Raw genomic sequence first — 26,899 nt, forward strand, 5'->3', positions numbered from 1 at the left:
CCCCCCGCCCCCTGCGCTGCGGCTCGGCCCCAGGGCAGATCTGCTGGCCGTCCCCGTGGGAGGGTAAGTCAGGGTCAGGTTCTGGCGCCAGCGCAGCAGCTCAGCCCAGGGTGTAGGAGATGCAGCACAGACAGACTCTCCAGAGATTGCAGAGTGAATAAGAATGACGTTTTGTACCTTTTAGTTCTACCAAACGCTGCCAAGATGACAGGGAGATGACTAAGGTTCTAAATCAAAACTCCAGGAAGAGAAACATCCACGTCTAAACTGGGAACTCATGGGATTCTCCCGCCGGCTTAAGCCCACAGCTGTTTCTTCTGCGGTTCCCCGCCGTGTACCCTTCCTGCCTGTTTCACATCATACAGAGGCCGACCGCGATAGAAACAGAGCCGTGAGAGAAAAGAATGTGCACACAGACGAAAGAGTTACAGTTTTTATTTAATAAAAAATGATTTTTAAAACCCTTCACAGTATGCAAGATGTTTTAACAGAAAAATCATCTAGAAAGAAATATGCATCGGTTTAATTAAGGGATGGCGTCTGCAGCCTAACGGTGGCTTCTCAAAACACACCGTGACCATTTAAAATGAGCACGGTGCTCTTTCTGAGAGGCAGTTTAAACGTATTATTCGGGACCCTAGGGAACAGTTCTGACCATATGGGACAGAAAGACGTTGGACAATACGCCCCATTTACCAGGGACACACGGGCAGGAAAGGGATCCGATGACAATGGGTTCCCCTTTTGCTGCAAAGGCACAGCAGGCGGTTTGTACTCGATTTTCTGCTAGATTTATGCCAAAGAAAGCCATTTAAGCGAGCATTCTGGAGTTGGTGCCCTGCCTTTCCTCGGGGCCAGGAAGATTTCGGAAATTCATTTCAGGGAGTAAGACAGATCCAAGTGAATATTCATTAGCTTCAGTTTATTTGCTGCAAAGGTGGCGTGGCTACCAATTTTTGGCTGGCTGCGAGATTAAAAGGGAGCATTCTGGAAGCTGCAAACTTTCAGCCTGATGAATAAGAAATTATTCCAAACTATAGTGTCAGGAAAAAGAAAACAAACCACCCCTCAGTATTCTGGGCAAGCAATAGAGACCTTAAAATGGGAAAGCCAACCTTAGGGAAACTGGCGGCTGAATCTGCAGTCTTGGGAGCAGCCACCAGGACTCCAGGGATTAAGATGAATATTTTAGGGGTGGGAACGGGGTCTAGTCTCAGGTAAAACGAAAACAAACCCTACAGATGACCAACTGCTTTAGCGTAGACACATCGGCTCCAAGGTCAACTATGGAGATGGCAAAGGCCTTCTCCATGCACAGCAAGGACGAGTGAACAGAGTGACAATGAAATGTGCTCACTGAAAAGGAAAAGTCTGGACGAGCCAGCTCCTGCAGGCCAGGGAACTCTAACCACCGACATGCCCACCACCGTCACGGCCTCCGCCATGACCAGCGAGGCAGATGCTCCTGCTGATGACGACGCATTTGGCCTGCATTGGGCCTGTGCTATGTTTTTAAAAATCCTCCCAGCAATCGAACGAGGATGATAAACTTATTTCCAATTCACAGATGAGAAAACTGAGGCTCAGAAGGAGCAGCCGCTTGTCTAACACCGCGGAGCTGACGTGCGACTGGACGCGAAACCAGGTCTGCCTCCGGGGGGCCCCCGGAGAAAGTCTGGCCACCCGCACCCCCGGCAGCCCCCCAGCCCGCAGCTGTCACAGCTCTTCGGAAAGCACTCTTGCAAAGTTCAGCATGACAAATCTGCTTCAAGGCCTGCAGATGTGACGACAGTCATCACCACTAAAATTCGTTTAGCAGCAAGTGAAAATTTTGGCAGCTTATCAGAAAGTTACCAATTCTTCATTTCAAAAAATAGCACCATGAACTATAAATGATCTAAAATTGACACTTCCAAATAAAACTTGTAAGCCTCGCCGGGACTTCGACTTCTCAAGCTTTTATTTATTAGCGGCTTCATCTTGCAAGGTCAACAGGCGATGCGGCAGCGGGGGGAGAATGCATGGACCAGAATGGCGGAGGGCTCCTCCACCGCGAGCCGTCTCCAAGAGCATACACTCTCATTCGGTCACCTTCTTAGGTCCGCCCACCCTCCTCTGGAGAGTGGACGAGTGAACGAGTGAACACGTCTCACCGAAGACCGCACGGCGTCTGAGGTCTGTTATTCTTCAACTTCTCACTTTCGATCAGGATCCACATCTGTTAGAGAAAAACCGCTGACAGCACAACTTCCGGGCGCCCTCCGCACGCGAATTCAACCGGGGCCCCTTCCCCGGCCTGCGCCCTTCCCGCCTAAGTAACAAGAGGCCATTTTTCTGAAGGTCGTATGAACAATTTCAAAGGCTATAACAAATCAAAATGTTCCCTGCATCTAATATCAAACGGGGCTGATGCCAACACTTATTAGAGAAATCAGATTCAGGCTTCCACCAACCCCCTCGACCCGAACGCATGCACACTTCCACCTTTGAAGTGGGAAGAATGCGGCTCGGGATTACCCTGGAGACAGCTCTGGCTGTCTTTGAAGGCTCCCTTTGATACCCCATTTCTTCCCTCTCTTCCGCTAGGAGGCTGAAAGCAGCCTTTTTTTATTGATATGGGGTAATTAATGAAGCTAGAGCATTAACATAACCTAAATCTCCTAATAAGACAAATTCGACCGAGACACTCGCGTTTCTTTTTTCAGTTAAGTCTGGCGTACAATCGGGACGAAGGCCAGGTCGCCAATTTAAGTCTGCCTTGGAACCTGCTGAGTCACGGCTCTTCACTCCTCCCTGGTCACAGTGACTGCCAGGTCGGTAAGGCTTACAAGCACTTTTATTTTGTATCATGGGCATCAGCCCACCGGTGCTTGGAATCACAAACATGCATCGCGGGGAGACAGGGTGACCGGGGCCGTGGTGACAGCTGCTATTGCCAAGTGCGAGCCTCGCCGGGCTTCTGACGGGAGACCACCTGCCGGGGCGGGGCTGGGCCGCAGTGGCGGCGCAGAGATAACTGAATCTTTTAGGATGTGCTGGCTACTCTGGGTGTGGAGGACGCAGACAGCTGCACAGGCAGAAGTTCAGACCCCGTCAGCCCGTGAGAGGCTCTCCGAGCCACACCCGCGGAGCTGGCGGCTGAGCTGGAGACTGCGGCGTCCCCAAGCAACGCTCGGGTGGCAGCTCAGCAAACGCAGGGGTGCGCTGTGGAACCGCGCACCGCACAGCGCAAGCAGCAGCCTGTCCGGGGGCCATGGCAACGGCGCGTTCACCGCACTGATGCTCCGTGTACGTAAACACACGTGAGTTCACACAGGCCAGTGTCGGCACTCCGCACAGAACACCAAGGACGGCTGCGTGCTTTTACTTTTACTGTTTGTAAAGTGCTCTGAAAAGAAGGGGCTAATCACGTTGGCCGGGATTGGACGGGGCCGAGCGGTCAGCTGAGCGCGGCTCCGCCCAGTGTGGTTCACGCGCCTTTAAGCGCGTGGGCGGCCCTTGCACCTTGCTGTTCCTCCCAGCCCGAGCGCCGCTCACCGCTTGGGCCAAGGCGTGCCGCTGTGAGAGGGAGCGAGGCCTCCTGTGTCCCATCTGTGACTCGGGCCGTGGTGGAATTTGGGTTCGCAGGTGGCTCTCTGGTGAACGAGGCCCCACGCTCACCCTCCGTCGGGAAAGCCCGCGGCGTGTGCGCATGCGCGCGTCTCCTTCGTTCTTTGACTTGTTGACTTCGCTCCCTGCGGCTGCTTTCAGTTCCCCACTCTCGCTTTTGATTCTGCGTTTTCCATTCCAGCCACGACATTCTCACACCCCGAGCGGGCATTCTCGTCATCCCCTCCCACACACTGCTGGGCCTCTGCGTCCGAGGCGCTGAAGTCTACCCTTGGGACCCGTCACGGCCCAGAGGCTGGACCTCAGGAGCTCCTGGCAGATAGAGGTTTGAAATCTGGCTCGGTGTGACTCCGGCAAGTCCCTTTACGGCTCTGGGTCTCAGTTTCCTCATCTGGAAAACGATTCTAGGATTCAGTAACCGCCGTGGGCAACGTCGGCTTTCGCACAGTGCCCACCAGACTAACATACGGAACGCTGTCGGTGTGTTTATTATTTGCAAGATAGACGTGTGAAGAAATCATCATGGTGTACGAATCCTCGTTAGAGAGAAAGATTGTTTAACGTGCCATGACGTACTGACGCCGCTGTAACCTGTGCCATAAGCACAGTCAGACGCAGGCCTGCCATCTCCAGAGCCCGTGCTCATGTAAGAGGGGTCAGAAAAACGGGGACCGAATGAGCAGGAAAATGGCGAGGGAAGAGTAGGAGTCTGTCGGGGGGACGAGGAGGAGGTGGCACGGAGGCGAAGGGCACAGAGGGTGTGAGCGCTGGGCCGTCCTGGGAGCCACAGGAGCCCAAGGGGCTGGAAAGGAAGACGAGGCGAGCTTATCAGTGAATGGCGGCGGGTGACGTCAGAGAGGGAAGCAGGGCCCAGAGCACGGGATGCCAGGCTCCGGGGTCTGGATTCCGTTCCCTCAGCCAGACTTTATACAAGCGTGTTCTGCAGTACGTTAGTGTCTCACTGTGCTCGAAGCATAAAGGCAGACCAAAGAACTTAGTGGTCAAGTGAGTTAGGAAAACACTGCATACTACATACCCGTCTCGGGAGAGTCACAAGGCACGTGGGCAAACTAAAGTCTAAGATGCCTACAGTCAAACCTACTGGACTTTCTCTAACCCAGTGCTCCTCAAACTTTTTTGACCATGGAATGCTTTGCGCCTAACGACGATTAATACTCTCCTTTCCTGCTTTGGGAGGGCCGCTCTGGGCAATGGGAAAGATAGCAAAAATCGAGAAATCATCTGTTTGGACATGTCCTTTAGGAAGACAGCTCTGGAGGCCAAGGGGAGGACAGACTGTGGAGGGAAGTCGGACTGGAGGAGGCTCGTGCAGCGATTCGGTTGAGAGAGAACACAGAAGGAGTGGAGATGGATGGGGGGGAACAGATTTGAGAGAGATTTAAAAGGGAGAATCATCGGAACCTGCAGTGTAAGAGACGAGACGCGGGGGGACAGGGGAGGGAAGGTTTGAGCGATTAGGGGGCACAGTTAACAAAGACGAGGAACAGCGAAGGAAGCTGAGTTTAGGGAGGAGGATGATGAGCTTAGTTCTAGACAGGCTGAATTTGAGGAGGAGAGGTCCAACATAAAAACAAAGCAGGAGTGACCCGTGTGGGTGACGTGTGGAACCACAGGGGTGGATGAGGATGGCCAGGAGGCATGAGCAAAGAGAGGGGAGAACACTGGGGAATGTGGGCGTCGAAGGGGCCGATGAGGGACGGGACTGTCCAAAGCAGCTGAAGACGAGTAGCGAGAAATGCTACCAGCATCCTGATGAGACGATTTTTTAATAAAAAATACGTCTTGTCATTTACTGAGTATGTCCTAGGTGGAGAAGCGCGAAGTGCTTCATACGTGCCATTCTGGACCCTCTCAGTACGGGGCAGTTGGGCAGACATGAGGCTGAAGAGCTCACGCAGAGCAGGTAGAAGCTCTGCTCCTTATAATCTAAACTAAGGGGATGTGTCGTCTGCATCCTGAGTCTGGTGTCTCTTATGGTACGCTTATTATTATTACCTAACTTGCGGTGTATTTACTCTTGACCTCCCCGTTTCACTTGTAAGTCCTCTGCAGAGCAGTGGCTGGCTGTTTCACGCCAGGTATGACTGTAAAGTTGCAAACCTTGAACAAATGCAACCAAAGCACATCCCTAGGTGACCACTAACCAGGGGCTCCCGGCCAGGGTATCTGCTGCCCCAGTGCTGCTTCTGTGGCTGCTACATAGTTCTGAATTTCTCGGTTACAAGTGCCATCGGCGTTGATGAGTCATAAACACAGCAGGTCACGCCTGCCCCGATCATCCATTTTCTCCGCAGTTGCTCCGAAGACGGTCTGGTTTTGCAGAAAAAGAAAAAGAAGCCTCCCGTCCAGGCATGCCTCGCCACCGATGGGGAGGTTTACGAGAATCGGCAGAATACCTGAGAGCAGAGAAGCCTCTCGAGTCCACGACACTGGCACAGAAAGTGGAAGCGGCTGGGCGACTCACTCAAAACACAAATCTCGTTACCGTGCGGGTCACAGCGCTACGGTAACACGATGCTGCGTGCTAAGCTACATTTGTCACCCTTTGTGAAGAACAGTCCATCCTCATTATAACGTGGCCGTCGGGGTGGTAGGGACTAGCAGGAAAAAACTTTTAAGTTTTAATGGGATTCACGAAGAGAAAGGACGGCTCCCGGGAGGGGCCGGGGTGCGCCTGGGCGGGCAGCTCACCCTGGGAGCGAACACAGACGAAGGCTGCCATCTCTCATCAGCATCCTCTGATGCTCTCCACAGAGGTGGATGGGCAGCGGGAGAAATTAGGGGTCCACACGGGAGAACTTTCCATGAAACAAACCACCCACGAAAATAACCTGCCTTTTTTCAATGGCAGAAGTCGGTGTGTGCTGCTGCGGATAAGCAGCTTCCTGAGGGCTACTTGTTAGTTTCACAGAAAAAGACTGTCAGCCGATTGTGTGTCAAACTAACTCGAATTTTCCTCGTGGTTCTAGGAAAAGCAGAATGCTGAACCCTGGGCTACTGATGTGCTGTGCCACTAGGCAACAGAAGGAAAAAAAATCCATTTCCTCAGAAGATACATTTAATGAGGCAACTGGGGTCTAAGGTGATAAATTAGAAATTCAACTATGGGCATCGGGCTGAAAGGAAAAAGCAGACGCCTGATGAAAAATGCAAGGGGGGAGAGAGACGTTTTTCGTAAAGTGTCCCATCTCCGTACTGGCAGATCTGTGCCTGTCCGTCATCTCCGCTGTCACTCACCTGGGCCTGTCCTGTATTCGTGTGGGACACAGAAACCAAAGGAGAAACAAAACGGACGGCCGCAGGTGCTCACCTTGCCATCCTCCGTGTAGACGTTCTCGCTGTACCCTTTCACTATCGTGCGATCGATGAACAGGCTCCGCATGACGACGATCACTTTCAGCACCTTCCCCAAGGTCACCTGTCGAAACACACGCACATGACCGTGAGGGCGCAGACATATGAGTCACATGCAGTGCACGAGACGGGGAGGGGAGATGCGCTGGGGACCCTCTGCGGGAAAGTGGGGGGCTGCCCTGTGGGCTGGCACCCCGAGTGCTTGGGAGCCAACTCCCGACAACAAGCTCTTCCCTAACCACTTAGAGACGGTACGGGCCCCCAATTCACCTAACTACCCTGGATTTACTTATACTTTCGCTTACAAACTCTCAGGATGAGTTCCGTTCACCATCTCCTGGATAGAGCAAAATTTCCCCTTATTTTTCTATCTTAAGAGTATCTGCTTTAAAGGCTATCCCCATGATCCTATCCCATGATTCTGGCATTCTAGGAGTTAGCGAGCGCATCTGTTTTCACGACGCATCGTGGCCCACGTACACCCACAGGTTATGGACAGCACAAGAGAGGGATTAAATGCAGGCACCACACACCCCGGCCAAACCGTCTATTTATAACAGCTGCTTAGAGGCGCAGAAGCAACACCAATGACTTCTGAAGGTAAGTGGAGCGTAGCTGAACTTCACCTCCAAAAAGGAACCCGATCCTGGAAATACATTTAAGTGCGTTCACTCTTTTAGAACTTTAAGCACATGTTATGGATTAGGGAAAAAAAAAAAAAAAAAAAAAAAAACCTAAAAAAGTGCAGTTTCATACACGCCAGAGAGAACATAACCCGCTGTGCTTGCTGGCACGGGCTCGGCACTAAGAACAGAAACGGCACCTTCCTGCCTTTGCCAAGCCTCTTCTCCCCGTTTGCTGGAGGAGACCCCAGAGCGAGAATGGCACAGGACCCACCCAAGGCCCTTGGTCGGGGCTGTCACATCTCGGATTAGCTGGAAAGGTGCCGGGCTGGTCTAAGAAGGCAGAAGGCTCCGTCCCAAACAGCAGTCTGGTTCTGGGGACGCCACCTCACCCACCCTCTCCTCATTTCCCTGTTCCTACAGTTTCGCGACTGACGGTCCTCATCACACCTTCCTCTTTCACCGATCAGTCCCGGGCATCAGTGACCATTGCTAAGATCTAGTTCCTTCAATAACTTCTAGTGCTGAGCTGATGTCTCCATTTTTGTACGCCGGAAATGGCACAGAATACACACTGGGCAAGACAAAGATATGATACATTTATTTATATTTAAGAGAATGTTAATAAAAACACCTTGTTCTCTGTAGTACTTCAGAATGTTGCTACCCCGTGTAACATTTAAAGGATCGTTGTTTATACAACTGGAAGTCACACTCCAGGATGCCAATAAGCCACAAAGGTGGGAGCAACTGTCTCCAGTTTACACGCCGTTTATTGGAAGGAATAGAGGGAGAGAGGGAGAGAGGGAGAGAGGGAGAGAGGAGAGGAGAGAGGGAGGAAGGGAGGAGGGAGAAGAGATTATAATCTATGGAATCAAAGTGTAAGCACTGAAATTGATAGCCTCTCAGGAGGTTACAGTGGAGGTCCAATATCAGACCTCGCCCATCTGTTTTCAACTGCCCGTTTTAACTCTCTTTGCTAATAAGCATAGATAACTAAGCAAGTGCTTCCTTAAAACACCGAAGTCTAGTTGACTTTAACGCCTGATAAACTGCCTTAGTAATTTCTAAAGTTTCTTAAGATGGAATTCAGAAAAAAAACCCCACTAAAGATACTAGAAATTATATATATATATATATTTTGTTTTCAAAGGTGAATTTTGGTATTTTAAAGTTAACTAATACTGAAAAGTTAACTAATAAATGTTTGTTATGGAAAAATCTAGAATTAGAGAAAAAAGGAAGAAAATAATTGTTCATAGTCTTCCCATCCAAAGATAACCGTCATTAACATTTTGAGGTGCTTCCCTTCAATTTGTTTACTGACAAAGACTTATCGTTTTGATGTTTGAACATGTTTATAATTGAAGCTATGTACAATTTCAAATCAAGCTTTTATTAAAAATGATGACATATGCATTGTTCCGTATCGCTATGCAGTATTCGAAAATGGTGTCAAGAGCTGCAGGGCACTCTATTCAGTGGATAGACTGTAATTTCTTTAACCATTCTCCTATTCGTTAGACATCAGTTGTTGCCAAGTTTTCCAGTATATAAACATGGCTGCAACATGCATTTCTGCTCACAAAACTTCCACACGTTTGGGATTACTTCTTGAGGACGGACGTGTAGAACTGTATTTATTACTGGGGCTAGTGGTACAAACCTTTTACAGGTCTCGATATAATCTGCTCCAGGGCTAACCAACTACAAGGTTAGCCGACCAGAAAGGAACGAACACACCCACTTCATTTCGCTCTTGCCAGTGACAGGTGCTATTAAATCAGAGTAAAATGAAATAAAACCCATCTACCTCCCAGAAGTGCCCACTTCAGTCTTTTGCTATGGAAGATCCTAAAACACACACACACAAATAAATGAAACAGCATGAAGATGGCTCACGGACCCGTCCCAACGCGAGCAGTTACGACTCCTGGCCAAATCTTGTTACGACCCCATCGACTTTTCCCTTCCTTTGTTATTTTGAAACAAGTAATAGCCATGGTTTCATTTCACAGGTAAGTATGTCAGTCTGCATCTCCCAAAGATAAGGGCTCTGAAAACAAAACAAAAAAAAGCACAACCACGATGCCAACCCGCATCTAAAAAAGCCAAATTCTCCAATATCATCAGAGATACAGTCCAGTGTTCAAATTTCCAAAGGGCTCAGAAACACCACGTTAAAAAGCTTGCTTGTATCAGGATCCGAACACGGCACAAACAATGTGATCGGCTGACACATCTCCTAAGACCTTCCTAAATAAAAGGTACGGTCTCTACCCCTCCTCATTTGGTTGGTTCATGACAGTGGGTCATTTTTTCCAGTCTGGATTTTGCTGATGGCCTCCCCGTGGTGCAACCTCACATGTCCCTCCTCACTCTGGACTTCCTGTATACTGGTCATTAGATAGGATTTGGGCTTGATTTTTTTTTGTCAAGACTACTTCCGGGCGGTGTGGCAGTCTACCAGCGGGAGGCACGCAAGGTCAGGCGTCTCTGAGATGCTGGCAGCTGCCGACCCATTAATTCACCGGGCTTGGAGATGGTCGTGTCCCGATGCGATTATTCCGTCTTCATTTACGAGCTGAAGCGCTTTTATAAAGAAAAACTTCCCTTCACCTACTACCTGGTTACCCAGTGGTAGAGTTCATTATATAGGAAAGGCAGGTGAAATGCTCGATTATTTTTCTTTGCCTACCGGTTTTCAAAACAAAGCATCGGTTCACTAGTTTTCTTCCAATGTAGACGGGATGAGTTCTTTTCCTCCTAATGGTGTTATAAATTCATAGATTTAAACGTATTTCACGTGTTTTTGTCTGATGCCATCATTCTTCTTACTGAGGCTCATCTCACACTGTCCATTTGTGGCTGGCGCGCATCTTCTCGACGTGGCTTCTTTTCGGCATAACCCTAGTCTCTGACGGCTCCCTTGCTACCCGGTACCCGAGATGCCAGGCTGTCTTACACGATTCCTGCCTGCGGTCATTTCCGCAAGCGGCCCTGGTTCCTTCTCGTGCGGATGCTGTTTCTTCCACCATCGGGAAGGAGGGGCAAGTAATTTTTGATAGGTTAAAACTTTTGATTTTTTGTTTCCTGAATCTGAATTAGAGTAAATATTTTCCTTTCCATTTTTCTTCTTCTTCTCTCTCTCTCTCGCTCTCTCTCTCTCTCTCTCTCTCTCTCACACACACACACACACACACACACACACACACACACAGAGCTTGGTTTATGAACAGTGTTGTGAAGTCTTACTTTTATGTTTCAAATCCATAAAGCTCTATAAAATCTGTCAATTCTTATTTTTTATAGAACCAGAAAAGACCCTGATGCTCGCCTATCTTGACTATGTAGAGCATTATGGATTTTTACATTTTTAACATGGTCAATAATGAAATTCTAGACACAATTTCGAAGCCGAAAATTTTGAGGCTGGGACTCAGGTCTGGGCCCTGCCCCTGGAAAGGCTGACTCAGTGACCTGCCTTCCCTGACTCGCACCTTCCTCCCGACTAGTAGAGATGACGGGCCATCTCAGAATGACGACGAGGAGCCAATGAGACAACGCACTGATAAAGGCCGCGGCACAGAACACGTTCCCAGAGGCAGCTCTGCCCAAACCCTTTCACGGAGGTGAAATGATCTGAAGCCAGTGAACATCGAAGCTGGGCCCAGAACGGCTGCTGCCTCCCGCCTCCACCTCCGTCACTCTGCCTTCCTGCTGGCACACCTGGGGTGACGGAGAAGCTGCAGGGAGTGACAGTGGTGCCGAGCCCCGAGGTGTGAATGAAAATGTGCTTCCTGATGTGTGACTGCGGAGCAGAAAGCGTCTGCAGGCCTGGGGCTCAGGGTGGCTTAGAGGAAGACGCGAAGCGGCCATGTGGGTGGACCTAGCCGAGCCACCGACTGCCGAAGGCCCACTTAGCGTGAAGGGCGAGAGCGCTGGGCTTCAGCCCCCATCTGCCGCTCCCAGGCAGTGTGGCCAAGGGCAAGTCGAACCACCGTTTGTGCCTAGCTGCTCAGCTGCGAAGCGGAGGGGCACGCAGAGGAAGCTGCGTGAGGTGACCCACGTGGCTATGGGTGTGGCGCGCAGCCGACGCGGCGGCTGTGAGCATCGTCTGCTCGGTGTGGTGTTGTGGAAGGGCGGTGTGAGCCCTCCGAGCTCCGCCACCGAGAGCTGCATGCTCTCGCACATTCTGTCCAGCCCTCACGCCTCTCTACGAGGACTCAGATTCCCATGCATCTGCTGCGTGCTAGTTTCGGCGGAGCTGGATGCAGCAGGTTGTAATGACCTTGGACTTTTGGTAGACTGACATGGCAATGCATCACGTACAGGCCAGTGGACACTGTTCTGCAAACTAGCGAATGCTGGCCATGGTCACAGGCAAAACGCCCAGGGACAGGGGCTACAGGTCGGTTCTTGGCAACTGCTACGGGATACCACAAATAAAGCTAATGCCATCTGGTAATGAAGCAGGCTTGCTGTTGCCAAGGTAACCCTTCTTCCATACTGAGCAGCGCATTTCCAAGGAGCTCACTTGATACTCCTCTTGCATCTGGCCCCGCGAGTGTTTGTGGCAAGTTCTGAAGAGTCACAGGAAGCACTGCGCGCCTCCCAGCTGGTCGTCACCCTTCCAGGGGAGTGCCCTTAGAAATGCTGTCACTGCCAGCCCCTTATTGGGGTTAGCAGTATTTCGGACAGTTGGGGCTGAAAAAACTGGTATCTTCCACCTGGTCTTACAGCAGCCACCTGCACGCTGTGGGCCACTAAGAGAATTTCCGGTCACAAGGCAGAGCAGGCAAAGTGAGAGCAAAGTTGAGGAAAACAGCCAAAATATTTATGTCCTCTCTGCCACCAAACGCCACCTAACACGAACTTAGCAGACCTGGTAGTCGAGACGTTATCTATACTGGCAGGCCGCCTAGCTGGGCAGGTGAGAGATGCTGACCACCTGGCTCGTCCGGGGCCTGTGCAGGGGGAAAGGCGCTTTGAACTTGAGCAGCACCTGTGTCTGGGGCCCAAGGGAGGTGAGCTGGCCCGAAGCTTATTTACCCGAGGAGCCCAGGACCAGGTGCCGCCCGAGCTGGCAGAAAGCCCGTGCCTGCGAGGCGAAGGGGCAGCTCGGTGCCTGTCATTCCCTCGAAGGCTGCAGGGATGAGCTCGGCTTCCGGGTCGGGGGACGTGGGACACGGTACTGGTCATTCGCACAAAGGCTGCAGGGCTGAGCTCTGCTTCCGGGGACGGGGTGCGTGGGACAAAGCAAAGGAGCCAACCAGACAGCCGTCGCAAGTGTTACCTCCCAGGTACGAAAAGGCGAGAGTCCAGCACGCAGGTACCCTGGGGGGCCCTGGGGTCCTTCGAGTGATGTTTTCAAAGTGTAGTTAGGGAGGTGGGGAGGGAGGGACGGGAGGACAGGCACATCCATAGGGAGTCGAGGACCAGATTTTCTCCGGTCCAGGAGCGGAACCTTCTCCTTTGCACTAATTCCAAAGAAAGGAAAAGATAAAGTGGGTGATCCCAATAATCATTTAGTTATTGAATAAATAAGTGTGCTATGGAGGCACTAGGCGAGGACAACGACTCGGGGAATCATATAACTGTAAAGCTGGAAAGGGTTTAAAAACCATTTTATCCAACGCTCTCATTTTTCAAGGGGTAAAGTGAAGCCCAGAGAGGATGAGAAGTTTCCAACATGGCTCCTACCTTGAAGGAGGCGATAAACTGACACGTGACTGAAAACTCGAAGGGCGCGGAACCGCAACGTCGCGCGGGGCTCGGGGTGTGCCGCAGGAGTTCGGAGGAGGGGGTGCTGCGTCGCCAAGCCGGCTGGCACCACTGGAAAGTGCTCGGCTCAGTGCCTGTTCAGTTTGTCACGCTTTGAAAGGCGGAGTTTGAGCACTCCCCAGACAGCGTCCCGATGAAAAGTCCTTAGATGTGGCCTGGAAAAAGTGTTCAGTGCCACCGAGGCTTTCCCTGACTCCCGGGGTCGACCCCCAAAAAGCGGCACACGCTATGAGGCTGCTGCAGTCTCCCCCACTGTCTGAGAAGCCTGGGATGCAGCCCAGGCAGGTGTCTGAGTCTCATGCGTAACAGAAGAAAGCTGGGGCTCTGAAGGACGCGGGGGCAAGGCCACTGCTTTTCTGTGCAGAGCCAGAAGCCCGTCNCAGGACTCAGACCTGCCCTGGACTGCAAGCAGCTTGCCTTTCCAGGTCTTTCCTTCCTTCTATCCAGCAAACATTTATTAAATACACATTATGTGCACGCCTGCCATTAGGTACATAGAGAGAAACAAAAAAGACATTCGTAGAGCTAACAGTCTAAGGGAGGAGACAGGCAACGAATAAGCATGTAAAGAAAGAAAATTTGCAAGAAGTTTGGAAGGAAATGAACAAAAAGGGGACAGCTTAAAGAGAGATTCTTCAGATGTACCTACGTGTGGGAGAACTGCATTTAGATCAGACTGTTCAATTATTCACTTATTTGTTCACCCAATTCACTCGAATGCTTATTAAACGAGTATTTGTTCTGAGTGCCAAGCACTGTTCTAAGGGTGAGAGATGGAGCAGTGGGCAAAACAATGTCTCACAACTGGACACTCCCGAGGGCGCTGTGGACAGACGATAAACAAACACATTTCAGGCTGTGGGGCTACGAAGACAAGCTGGACAAGGGGGCTGGTTCGAGTTCAGCTGACACCTTCTGGGTAAGAGCACGCCAGCCCATGCCAAGCGCTGGCCAGGGTGGCCAGGAAGAGCCTCTGGGGCTGTGACAGGAGTTCCATTTCAGTCGGGGTGCAACGGGACACTGCAGGGCTTGACGTACGCGATGTGCGCTTTTAGCAAACGGGCCCTGGAGGCTCTGTGGAGGGCCCGAGAAATGGGGAGACGACGAGAGTGCTGGCAGCTTCAGTTAGGGCGACGGCGGCCGCGCAAGTGAGAAGCCAATGGATTTAAGACGGAACTGGCGGAAGCTGCTGATCGACTGGATGGGACGGGAGAGCAGGCCTAGGGACCACGGAAGCTGCCAGGTGTGTGGCTGGAGCTCCCGGCGGGTGGTTTTGTTATACTGAGGTGAGATGAGAAGGAAGAGAGAAAAACAGAGGGAATCGCTCCCTTTCATTAAGTCTAAGACACCGCTCAAGCGTCTACACGGAGAGATGGTGAGTGGGCAGTTCGCCCGGGACGCGCGGCTGAGGTCTCGGCTCGATAGTTCAAGTTTACGGGTGTCCATGTCGTGCCCTTTTTCAAGGTGGCCCGTGTGAATTTCCATGAGCTGAAACCGCTTCCTAAACCCACGCGCCTGAGCAGTATTACCCAGGCTCTGAGGTGCTCGGGGTGCTCTTCTCCCAAACAGGCGGGAGGCAGATCCGAGCACAGGCAAAGGCGGGGTCCCCACACAGACCTCCCACTGGCCACCTCCAGCAGGGTGGCATCACGGCGCCCCCTGTGTCTGACCTGGCCCTGTTACACCTCCACTTCTCTTGTCCATACCCTGTTAGGCAGCACTGGGCTTTTTAATAGTTTGACTGTAGGATGTGTGTCAACTTGACCTTGATGTAGAAAATTTTCATTCAGATCAATACATGGACAAGGTCACTTTAAAATCCAATTAATGTGAATGGAAAACACGGCCCACTGTTCTGAGAGCTGAAAAAGGAAGCTGCGCGAGTCAGCGACGAGGGACAGCGCCGCGCCTGCGAGGCCCCTCTGCGCCCCACGGCGAGCGTGCTGCGCCCTGGCATGAGGCGGCAGTCGGAACACCGAAGAACTTCTTTTATGGGCTTCTATTTAGGGTAGCTTAAAATTAAACTAGTTTGTTTGAGGAAATGTACTGAAAACTGTGAATTCCTATAACCCAATTTTAAGTAAATCAAACCCTGGACGTCAACTCGCCCAGGAATCCCCAGAGAAAGCTGGGGCGTTTAGTATAGTTTGAATCATAGCGATCTGCATCAATATAAAATACATTCGCAGCACTGTTCACAGCGATAACCAGAACGTGAGGGGAAACTGAGGCACTGTCACTTCGGAGTCTTATTCCCCCGAGCGCTGTGTAGGACACGTCCCTCTCAGACTGGCCAGCTCTACCCTCCGTTTTCCTCCTTATTAATGAGAAACATTGATTTTATACCAAGAATTAGAGGACCACACGACAAATGATAGGAACAATCATTGCTGTTCTGCTGCTTCCTTGCTACTCCGCCTGAATCTCAGCTTTTCTACCCTTCGGCCAGATTAGAACGGAATATAAATGATCAAGCACCCCACTAAAAAAGATAAAATTGCTTTGTAACTTCCAGGAATGACCGCAAATTATGCAAATTTGGAGTGAGGTATTAGGGGCACCAGTGAAATACTATCAATCTACTTCTCGATTTATTTTGCATTGGGATGTTTTTTTACAGGCTGCTGAAGGGGTTGGAGCCGAGCTGTGCGAGGAGAGGCCCACATCCTGGCCGGCTTTTTCGGCATCCTAGGGCATCCTCGCTGACGTGAAGTGCACGTGTCCTGCAATGCAGGGCTGGAGAGAAAGCCTCAACCTAAACTCTGCCAGCTAAGGTCACAGACGGCTGTGCGAGCGTATGTGCTCACCTCTACAGACTACGCTGCAGCAACAAATTAAAAGCAGCCCAGCTCTCTGTGGCCAAAAGGCAAGCCGCTGCCTTGCATAATGCCTGCTCCGTCCTCTCCTCGTGGACCGCGTCAGAGGATCACTTTGCATCCCCTTCCTGAGAAAATAATACAAAACCAGCCGACTTCCCACCCGTCCTTCCCTCTTCCCACCAACCTCCAGTTACCTCCTCTGCTAGGATTAATGCTCTTCGCACACTCATTATTCTTTAATGATGCCTGTTTGTAAATAGCAAGATGGGATGCAATTAAACCATGAGAGGCTAAATAAACACACATACTAATTAGGATCTTTACAAGAGATTTTTTTCATGTATGGACTGGAATTTACCTTTCATTAATCTAACTTAATTGCAATAGTGCACCAGTAAAGAGTCAACACAAATTAAGTGCTCTAAATGATTCCCCATATTACAGGGGAGCGAGCGATCCTTCCTCTGGGTAACAAGCCACGTTCTGCAGGAGCAGGAGACTACAGGAAAGCAGCACAGCCACGCGTTAGCAGAAGGGTTTCGGCAGTAAGACAGGTATCGCACCATCATCATGATGCTGGGGCTTCAGATGCCTCACGTTAATGAGGCCAAGGTCACAGGTTCTAACTGCAGCCTCGCCCATCTCATGAGTTGATTCCGTGGCAGCAGACATCACCCCCTACGTCTGTCAGCTTTCTGTCACTGGTTCCAAGGTTTGGATCAATCGGTTCAAAACCATTTCTACTCCTAGAATAATAATCCCAGGAACACCTGCTATGTGTCAAGGCGGCACACAGCAGATATTTCTGTATGAAAAGGACATCTGTTATTTGCAGGAAAAGGAAAGTTAGCATGTTTTAACCTTTGATTCTAGAAGGTGTGAAAGATTATATACATTTGGCAACTAAATTGAAACAGAATATGATGGTTTATCAACATTAGATATCTTCCTCCCAAGCTTAAGCACCTAACAATTTATTCGTTCAACAAATACTGAGACCCTCTAGGTAGCTGGTGCCAGCTCAGGGCGCTATTCCTCCTAGAACTCTTTTCTCTTTTACGCGTTTTACTTGTCCTTCCCTAACCACTGCTGCTAAGTCACGTATCGCCTTCCTGTCTTAGTCAAGTGCAGACGTGCATGGATATACGGAGGCTCCAACTTACCTCCTGCCCCCAACTGAACCGGATGCCCCACTGGCTTAGAACCTGAAACTCTGTCCCAAAGTGTAGTCCATGAAAAGGCACCTGTGGTCAAAAAGGTTGGGGAAACTGTATACAGTACCCTCCTCTAAAGACTCACAGCATAGCAGGCATACTAAAGGCTCTGAAAAGGACTGTAAGAGAGGAAGATGCTTATTAAGTGCTTCCTAAACTTACTGTGCTTATCAACTTCCTTAACAATGAGTGTCCCCAAAAAATCCACACTGGGAAACACACTGGTATCAGGAAAGAAGTAACGTGCCTATTCGACCAGTCATCAGCAGCTTGGGTCCAATTTTTCCAGGTGATTCGACACCTAACCTCGCTCACTGTCCACTCCCTTCCTGCAGGGAGAAATGGACAGCAAAGCCGCTCTTCTCCCCGTTACTCCACAGCCTGGACCCCACTGGATGCGGGCTCGCTGTGCAGCAGACCACCTGGGGCTCCACGGAGAGAAAACGCCCCCCCCGAGCGACTGCGGATCACAATCTATCATCTCCAAGGCATTTAAGTGCTCCCAGTTCAAGAACTTTCAAAGATTCACTCTTACATTCATTTTTAGGGTTATAAGTCTCAGAAAATCCTAGTCTTTTAACAGCATCGCCGACAGCCCTCACTTAATCACTCTGCTAGATCATATATAAAAACAAAATGGAGCTAAAAAAAAAAAAATCATTCCACGTTAGCGAGCAGATGTCTAGCCCATTTGCAATTAATACGACCCACTTCCATACAATCAGACTGCTTAAAATTCCTGGAACAAGATGTAAAAGTTAAGATGCAAATGCTCCAGGTTTAATGAGAATGAATGGAAGTGATAAAACCCCCTCTCCCCTTGAGGGTAGGTACGATCTCCGTATAAGCCCCAACTGCACACTAAATTTATCAACAAAACAATCATTTGATAAAGCCCGCGTGAAGAAGAAAGTAGAACGAGGAGTCAGAAGTGTATTCTGAAAGCATTTCCTACCAAAATTAAATGGTATCAAAGCCATTTTTCGCTTAAGCAGCTTTTAGAGAAAACCTGACTCACGTGGATGCATCCCCCCCAGTTATCTGACGTACGGGAGCTTCTTGCATTTCTCTGATCCTGCCTGTGACCTTCATGGACAGCAGAGGGGAACAGGAAAGACCAAGGACCGCACTTAAAATCCCAGCTCCACCACGTACCGTGACCTTGAGCGAGTTATTGAACCTTCTGAATCTCAGTGTTCTCATCTCCGAAATGGCAGTGACATCATGCACTGAGGGGTCGGCGTAAAAATCTAATCAGCAAGCATATGTAAAAGGGCCACATGAAGAGCCAACCACGTGGCAGGCGTACGCGCTGGCGGTAAGTATCAGAATCCTGCTCGTGACGGCAGGGGCAAGCTTTTCTAGAACCAAGAGCCGAGCCGAGCCTTTCATTTTTATTTCTCCCCGCCGGGAAGGCCCTTCTGTCTGCTTCTGAGACCTCAGCCCTTCCCTGAGGACGCAGCCGTGGCTGCTCCCAGAGTCTGTGTTTTCGCCAGGCACCGGGGGTTTCGGGGTGTGGACTGCACCCCAGTCTGTCCGAATCAGATACCGTGACTCTGCTTCATTCCATTAGCTCTGGGGTAAGACTAGAATTTCAAGCACCCGAAGTCCAGCAAGTCTCCTCCGATCACTGGCCTGGGGCCCACCGTGGGCAGCACAGAGCTGGTCTTTGCTGACTTAAACAATGGCCAAGAACTTGGACTCTCATAGCGCTTTTCGTGCCCCCGTCTTCGTTCATTCAGTGGTTACTAACGGCGTCTTTGTGCTGGGCACAGCTCTAAGCCCTGGAAACGTGACAAGGAACAAGAAAGAATTCGATAAAATCCTATTCTTCTGGGGGAACTCGGTCTAGCGGGAGGTCTGCTCGAGGCCGAGGGTGGGAGCGCAGGGACCGGGCACTGAGCCTCCTTCTATCTCATGATGGGCACAAGCCCCGTGGAAACCAGGCGCTCCAGAAGCATTCCATGGCGACGACGAACAACGTCGAGACGGCAAGGCTGCCGAGGCACGATGACATTCTTAGCGATCTGGTAGTGACGCAGAAACCTCCAGAAACGGGAGGCCACGTAACAGCAGAAAGAACGTGCGCTTGAGTCGACCTGGCAGAGGTGTTCTTTCCTCATCTGCTAGGGGCCTTGGGCACTTCGTTCTGCGTCTCTGCGCGGCCGTGAGCACCGGGGCCGCTGTGAGACGACACCGCACACGCGGACTGGGCGCTCAGCACGCGCTCGGCTCTGTCCTGACACGGCGGCGAGCAAACCGTCTCCGCCGCCACAGCGCTTGCGCTCCAGCGGGCGGAGAGTGCCAGCAGACAAACGACGTGCCATACGAGGGACCGGGTGGCAGGGTGTGAGCGGGGGAGGCCTAGAAACCTTCAGGAACTGAAGGAGAGAGCCAGGGACAGAGGGCGCAGCGGAGGAAAGGCCCTGAGCGGGAGCAGGCCTGATGTGCTCTAGTGCAGGGGTCCCCAAGCCCCGGGCCGCGGACCAGTATTGGTCCATGGCCTATGAAGAACCGGGCCGCACAGCAGGGGGTGAGCGGCGGGTGGGTGAGCGAAGCTCCATCTGTATCTGCAGCCGTCCCCAGCGCCCGCATCACCGCCTCAGCTCTGCCTCAGATCCTCAGGCGTTAGTTTCTCATAGGAGCACCGGTCTCCAGTGCCACACAGGTTGGGGACCGCTGCTCTAGAATGAGGGGGAAAAAGGACGAAAAGTATTTTGATCTTATTTTAAAAAAGGGTCCCACATTATTACAAAGGATTTTTGAACAGACACAAAGGAACTTTCTTACAGTCACCATGTTTATGATCGATAGACAACATGGTAATTAAATAATGAACAAGGCCTACAAAGTTTTATAATCTTCAACAAACGTCTAGTAGGAATCACTCAATTCCCCCTGCCACACGCACCCCTGCTACCGACATTCGAGCAGCTGGCGGGCTGGAAGCACGCAGCCTGGATTAACCAGCGACTTCCACAATAACCCCACGCTCCACTTGACAGCGGAGGAAACGACGGCGCAGAGAAAAGGAGTGACCGCTCGACGTCACCTGGGTACAAGTGGCCCAGCGAGGAACCGCAGCCAGGTCTGGCTCCGGGGCCTGTCTTCCTATCAGTCTGCCGATGAGTTAGCTGGGTTCGTGAGGGTGGTGACGGGACTGAAGACAATTGCTACTCCTTTAACTATGTACAGCTCAATTAAACTGACTTTAATTTAAATGCAATATAATTTATATAATTAATAATACCGTAGACCATGTTAGTGTAAATTCATACTCACCTTATAATTCAATTGCCAAAAGAAATAAACTGTGTATGTCACTTTTATTAAAACTGAGCAACTGTTTCATCTCAAGGCACAGACACAATGAAAAGATGAACGGGAGGAAGAGACCGACTGTGTAGACTGGAACTGGGGAATAAGGTGAAGTACGGAGATAAACTGCTTTCAAAATCAGCTGAGGATTTACTGCAGCTCTGGGTGGTTTCAATTATTTACGTGTTTGGTCTATGCAGTGTAAATCCGGGCTAATGAGATTCGATTACCGTGTATAAATCTGAACCGACACAACTCAACTGCCTAAATGCAATAGCAGCCTGGGCTCCTGTGTTAATAACTCTTCAAAACAAAGATTATGATGTGGGAAGAGTCACATCATTTTGCTTCCCATGACTGGCTGCCGTGGGTGTTGAGAGAAAGGGCTGTTTGGTCAAACACAAACTCTGAGACAAGCTGTAAGGGATTCCAAGAATCCACTGATGAATATCGTTTTTCTTCTAGTGAAGAGATCCACAACGACAATTTACACTGTCTCTCCGTTCCGTGAAATTATGAAGTCCGAGAGCACCTTCCTCTGTGTGGTCCCCACGTCCGCCACCAAGGGCTATGTGACGCTGTGTAACGAGGTGGGCACGACAGATGTCAACGGGTAACAGTCAGATCACAGCACTCCCCCTTTGGGACCTTCACCAAGGCTCAGGGCACAGCAGACACGATGCTTCTGGTACCGTCCAATGGTATTTTAATGCAAAGTGACCCATTTAAGGCCAATCTATGACACCTCTGTGCCCTATATACCCCGGGCCTAAACGGGGCTTCTGGAGTGCAAAGGAAGGGACGATCTGGGCTTGAGGAAGTAAGGGTGGGCTTCTTGGAAAGTGACCTTAGACCCCCGTCTTGAACAATGAACAGTTTTGCCAGAAGGGGCAGGAGGTGGTGAGGACGCCGCAGGCAGAGGGATGCACAGGCACGAAGCGCAGAAGCGGATGGGCACGGGGTGTTTGGGGAGTGCTGCAAACGGCTCCTGAGGAGCCTCCGAAGTGAGGGGGCATTTCTGTGTGTCACAGTCAGTGGGGGCAAGCTACTGGTATGGAGCAGTCCGGGGCCAGGGATGCTAAGCCTTCTGCGTACGCTGCCGGTTCCATACGAAGAGGGCTGTCCCATCCAAAACGCCAACAGTGCCTCCGCTGAGAAACAGCAGAAGCACCAGGATCCCCAGGTGGGAGGAGGGAGGGAGGAGAAAAGGAGGTGAGAGGTAAATTGAGGCCAGATTATGAAGACCATGTGCGCTTTCCCGAGGAGGAGGAGGGCTGTATCCTACAAGCGACAAGGAGCCCACAGAGTAGGAGATCGGCCTGGTGAGACCTGCCCTCTGGTACGAGGTGGGTGCAGAATGCCCCGAAACCAGGGGACCGGGAGACCAACTAGAAGGCCGTGGCAGGAGTTCGCGCCACAGGAGAGGACAGCCGGGGGGCCGGGCGGAGGCGCCGACCGCAGAGGCCAGGCAGGGCAGCCAGCGCACCAGCCAGAGCGTGGACGTGGCATTTGGCGTGTCTGGGGATGGCTCGCTAGAGATGACCACTCGGGGCTATTTTTCACACAGTATTTGATCAATAAGTATTTGTTACAAGAATGAAGATAAGTATTGGATCAGAGAGCTACCAAATCGGGGCCAGGATGTAAGACCCGACGCTCGCCGTTAGGTAAATCTGAACGAGATGACCTAAAGCGAAGGCTACGGCAGCGGAGACACTGCACGTCCACTCCACCCACTGCTCTGACGTCCGACGTGTCGCCCTGCCTCAGAACGGGAAGTGCCACCCGTCCCTACTGGACGTTAACTTCACACTGTGTATTCAAAACGTTTTGAGACTGCAATCCAGCAAAAACCCCTCTGGAGGTGAGCAGCGTTCCCTGACATTCAGATTCACCGTGGCGGATGCCGCCTGGTCAGATGTACCTGTTATGTGGGGAAATGTGCTCCCCAACCTTCTGGGAACAAACGCGGTTGAAAAGTGTTGAGAGAAACTAGAGATCTGAATTATAGGCTTTAAAGAGTATCATCAGAAATAACAGAATCTGAGGAATACTGACATGTTAGCATTTTTGGGGGGCGTGGAGGGGAGATTCTAGAGTGCCTACCTGGGCTATCACTAATTTAGACCAGATATTTTTAGGGAATCTTAGGAAAACTGTCAATTACCATTAAGTTGTAAACACATTCATCTGACAGATATGAGTGCGCATCTAGTAATAACATCTGTAAAAAAGAGAGAAAATCTAGAAAATAAAAGAAAGACAAATGAAACAGTATGAACTATTCCTTGAAATTAGTTTTTTGTCAGAAAATGAGACTATGTAACTCCAAAAAAACTTTTTTAATGTCTTGGCTGTCAGAAAACTAAAACAATAGATTTAAGGTCCAAGTATTTTTTTTTTTTTTTGAGCTGCTCCACTCTGGTGCCCGAAAGCATCGGCTCTGCAGGCTTCTTCTACTATTTCTGAGAGGAGCATCTCTGTCTCTAGGAGTAGCATCTCTGTCTCTGAGAGGAGCATCTCTATCTCTGGGAGTAGCATCTCTATCTCTAGCACGGGCTTTAACCCGGAAGCCACCAGAAATTCACCTGGAAATGAAGTACAAATGTTATTATGCTGCGTATAGAGCAGGAGTACAGACGACAGAAGCTGCATCGGCAGGTGACCAGAAAGCCTAAAGAGAAAGGCCCAGAGCTCTGGCCGAGGTTTAAGAACAGTGTTCTCGACCTTCCTTGGGAATTAACCGCCCTTTAAATGGAAGCCACAGACGCTCTCCCGCAGAGAAAGGCACGCAAGCACATGCACACGCCGAAACCCGCGGGGCTCAGGTTTCCCGAGGCCGAGCCATCACCTCCCCAGAGAGCACGGGCCCAGGGTCAGGGCCCCACCATTACAATGACAGCCAATCTCAGAAGATGAAGCGGGACAGGCTCGGCCACTCCCCCAGAGCGGCACCTGGATGTGCTACTGGGCATGGCCACGGGTACACAAACTGAACATGCCTTGAGAGAGGGTGAGCCTTTCCAGGCCTTGGGGCTTTCACTGATGGGGGAGCTGAGGAGCCACGCAGGCTCCGAGCTGACCGTCCCTTTGAAAGGCTGGCTCCGGGTGGAGAACAGACGGGAGGCAGTGCGAGGCTGCCGTGCCGACCCAGGCGAGAGGTAAGAGAGGCCTGGACCAGGCTGGGGGCAGTGGGGGAGGGGCGCCAACGGTCCCATTCTGGACTAAACGCACATACTTTCATCTAATTTATACATCTAAACTTGCGTGCTTAGAATGTGACTTCTTATTTTGAAATAATTTTAGACAATATCGGACTTACAGAAAAACTGCAACAATAAATAGTACAAGGAATTCCTGACTCCCCTTCGCCTAGATGTCCTCAACGTTAGCATCACACCTCATGGGCTTGTCCTTGTGTGTGCACGTCCTCGCTCGCTGCTCTCGCCACACGTGTGCGCGCGCGCGCACGCACACACACGCACGCACGCACACGCACGCACGCACACACATACACACGACACTCATCCTGTGCCTCTTCAGACTTCCACCCACGAATCCTGGCATCCATGATGACTCTTGATTCTTAAGTGGAACGATTATTATTTCGGTGACTGCCGAATTTGCTAGTTCTTTCAACATTTACTGGTTCACATTCTACTGTGAGGAACGGCTTCCCCAGAGCTACTGTTACATTACACGGACACCTCCTGTGTCTTCGTTCACTTACTTTTAGGTTACTACTGTTTCTGTGAGTTGCGGTGCACGACTACCCTTATCTGTTGGGTGCCCCCCGGTTTCGGGTCTGGCCAGGGGAGTCCCTTCAAACTGGCTCCGGCGTCTTTTCAACACGACCCGTCGCTCTGCCAGCACCTCGCTTTCTTTCTGGCGCAGCACGGGGTTCCGGGCTCACCTGGTACTTTCTCTGCTCCAGTTCTGGAATCGATCACTTCTCTGAAAAGCGCAGTTCCCGTGAGTGAGCCCGATACTGAGAAACTTATGACACTAAGACGTGGGCAACGATGCGCTGCGGGTCCTGGAGTCTCGCTAAGTCTAGACCGTCTCCGAGACAGAGTAAGGGCACAAGGGTGTGTGTGTAAGCATGTGCACACCTCTGTCTGTTTCTGTATCCACCTACATACGTATTTAAAACCAGTTCATACCGACACTGCCGATCCCAATCCGACCCCAAAACTCTACGCCAGCGTTCTCCTTTCTGCATTTGGAGATGTCCATCTCCAAAAGCGGGGAGCTGCTCCCCATTATGCGTGACCCACTTCCTTATTTGCCCAATCCTAGAATACATATAAACAGTTTCGAAACTGCTCATGCATACTCCCGTGAAACACCGGCAAAGCACCGAGAGTTCGATATTAGTGCACAGTTATAGTTGCCTCAGCGTAAGAATTTAGTCAAATGCTGTGTTCAAAGGATGCTAAGATTAGTTCTCCATTCCTCTTCCAAAGCGTGGTTATGTTATTCATTTGAAATACATTTATTTGTTTGCATTTTTTAAAAATTTAATTTCACTCCTGTCAATGATATTTTTTGAGTATGTGCAAGATTACCTTCTAAAAGTCAAAAACTATACAAAAGGTGACCTCAGAGACCTGTCACGCTGCCCACACACCTCGGTCTCACTCTCTTCCCACCCGCGTCCCTCTAACCAGTTTCTTTGTTTCAAGTGTATCTTTCCTGTGCTTCCCCTCCAAACCGGCAGATGACAGATATTTTATATCCCTTTCTTCAAAGAGGAAGCATATTAAGAATATTCTTGCAACTTAGCTTTTTTTCTCTTAACAATATATCCTGGAAATCATTTCGTATGAGTCACAGAGGTCTTCCTCATTCTTTAAGACGAGAAAAGAAATGGTGCGGCTCCATTGTGCAGCTGTATCATAATTTATTCAATCTCTCCGCATAGGCAGTTAGGTCATTTCCAGTATTCTGCAATTAAAGACAAGCTGCAACTAACAATCCTGTGCATGTGTATTTTCGTATTGTTGGACGTATGTCTTCAGGACAAACTCCTCGAGGTAGTACTGCTGGGTCAAAAGGTAAATACACATAGTTTTAAGAGACATGCCTGTGTCCCTCACAACGCTGTACCCATACGCATTCCCACAGCAACGAGTGGTAGTGTCTGTTTCCTTACAGGCTCACCAACAGAATGTGTTGTTAGACTTTTTAATTTTTGCCAATCTGGTAGGTGAGAAATGGTACCTCAGTGCAGTTTTAATTTGCATTTCTCTAATTATGGGTAAGGTTGAACATCTTTTCATATGTTTAAGTACCATTTTTATATCTTTTGGTGGGGGTGAATTGTCTCTTTTCCTCATTTTCTATCTCATTTTTGGTCTTTTCATTTTAAAGAGTTATCAAATGATCTTAGGGATAGTAGTATCTGTACACAGATCCCTGTATGTATACACCTTGCAAAATTTTCTCCCAACGTGTCAACTGTCTTCTGCCTTTGTTATGATGTTTTTCTGGCCATCTGAAATTGTTTTCCTTTTTATGACTCGGGCCCTATTGATGTCGGATGCTACCTTTTCTATATGCTAAACGTCATAAGTATTCGAGTCTATTTCTAGTCGATTTTATTCTACCGGCCTGTTGTTTACCCATGAGCGAATATCTCGCAGTTTTAATTACAGATGCTTTAGAGTGTGTTTTGATGCCTGCCAGGGCAAGTTCCTTTGGTAGTTGTTCTTTTTGGTGTTTTCCCACCCTTTCTTCCATGCTTCTTTTCCATATGAATTTTAATATCAACTTGAAAAGCCTTTTTTAATGAGTATGTTAAATTCATTCACATTGTTGATATGACTGATTAGTGTGGTCTCAACTTAATCACATAATTGCGTAGTTATTATGTGTTACTGTATTTTCGATGCTTCTTTTTTTGTAACTGACGTTCTCTTTGCTTGCTCACTCGTTTATCTGTTGATTGACTGTATTAAGGAAAGTTTATATTTTTGTTCTCATGCTTACCTTTGTACCTATATATTCTAATGCCCGTAGACTCCCGTTTTCTTAGACGTAATTTCGGCATCTTGCGTGGCTATTTTTAATGGCATACTTCACCTTCCATCTATTACACATACGAAACCCTGTGAGCTCATTCTGCTTTTATCTTTCCCTTCTCCCATTTCTGTTT

The 26,899-nt window shown here is 50.0% G+C and overlaps 1 protein-coding gene across 4 annotated transcripts in view; it reads right to left on the minus strand.

Annotated features, from left to right (window-relative positions):
* Positions 1-26,899, minus strand: part of MED27 (mediator complex subunit 27) — a 175,410-nt gene that overhangs the window by 22,211 nt on the left and 126,300 nt on the right. For 3 of the 4 annotated variants that reach the window (XM_039862918.1, XM_039862915.1, XM_039862916.1), the window contains one exon: positions 6,941-7,048. In XM_039862918.1, coding sequence (XP_039718852.1) covers positions 6,941-7,048 — 108 coding nt within the window. Of the gene's footprint in view, positions 1-1,942; positions 2,219-6,940; positions 7,049-26,899 lie in introns of those variants that run through there. The other variant, XM_039862917.1, reaches the window with a different exon arrangement.

Source organism: Pteropus medius, unplaced genomic scaffold (assembly GCF_902729225.1).
Source record: "Pteropus medius unplaced genomic scaffold, Ma_sr-lr_union100, whole genome shotgun sequence".
Classification (NCBI taxonomy): Eukaryota; Metazoa; Chordata; class Mammalia; order Chiroptera; family Pteropodidae; genus Pteropus; species Pteropus medius.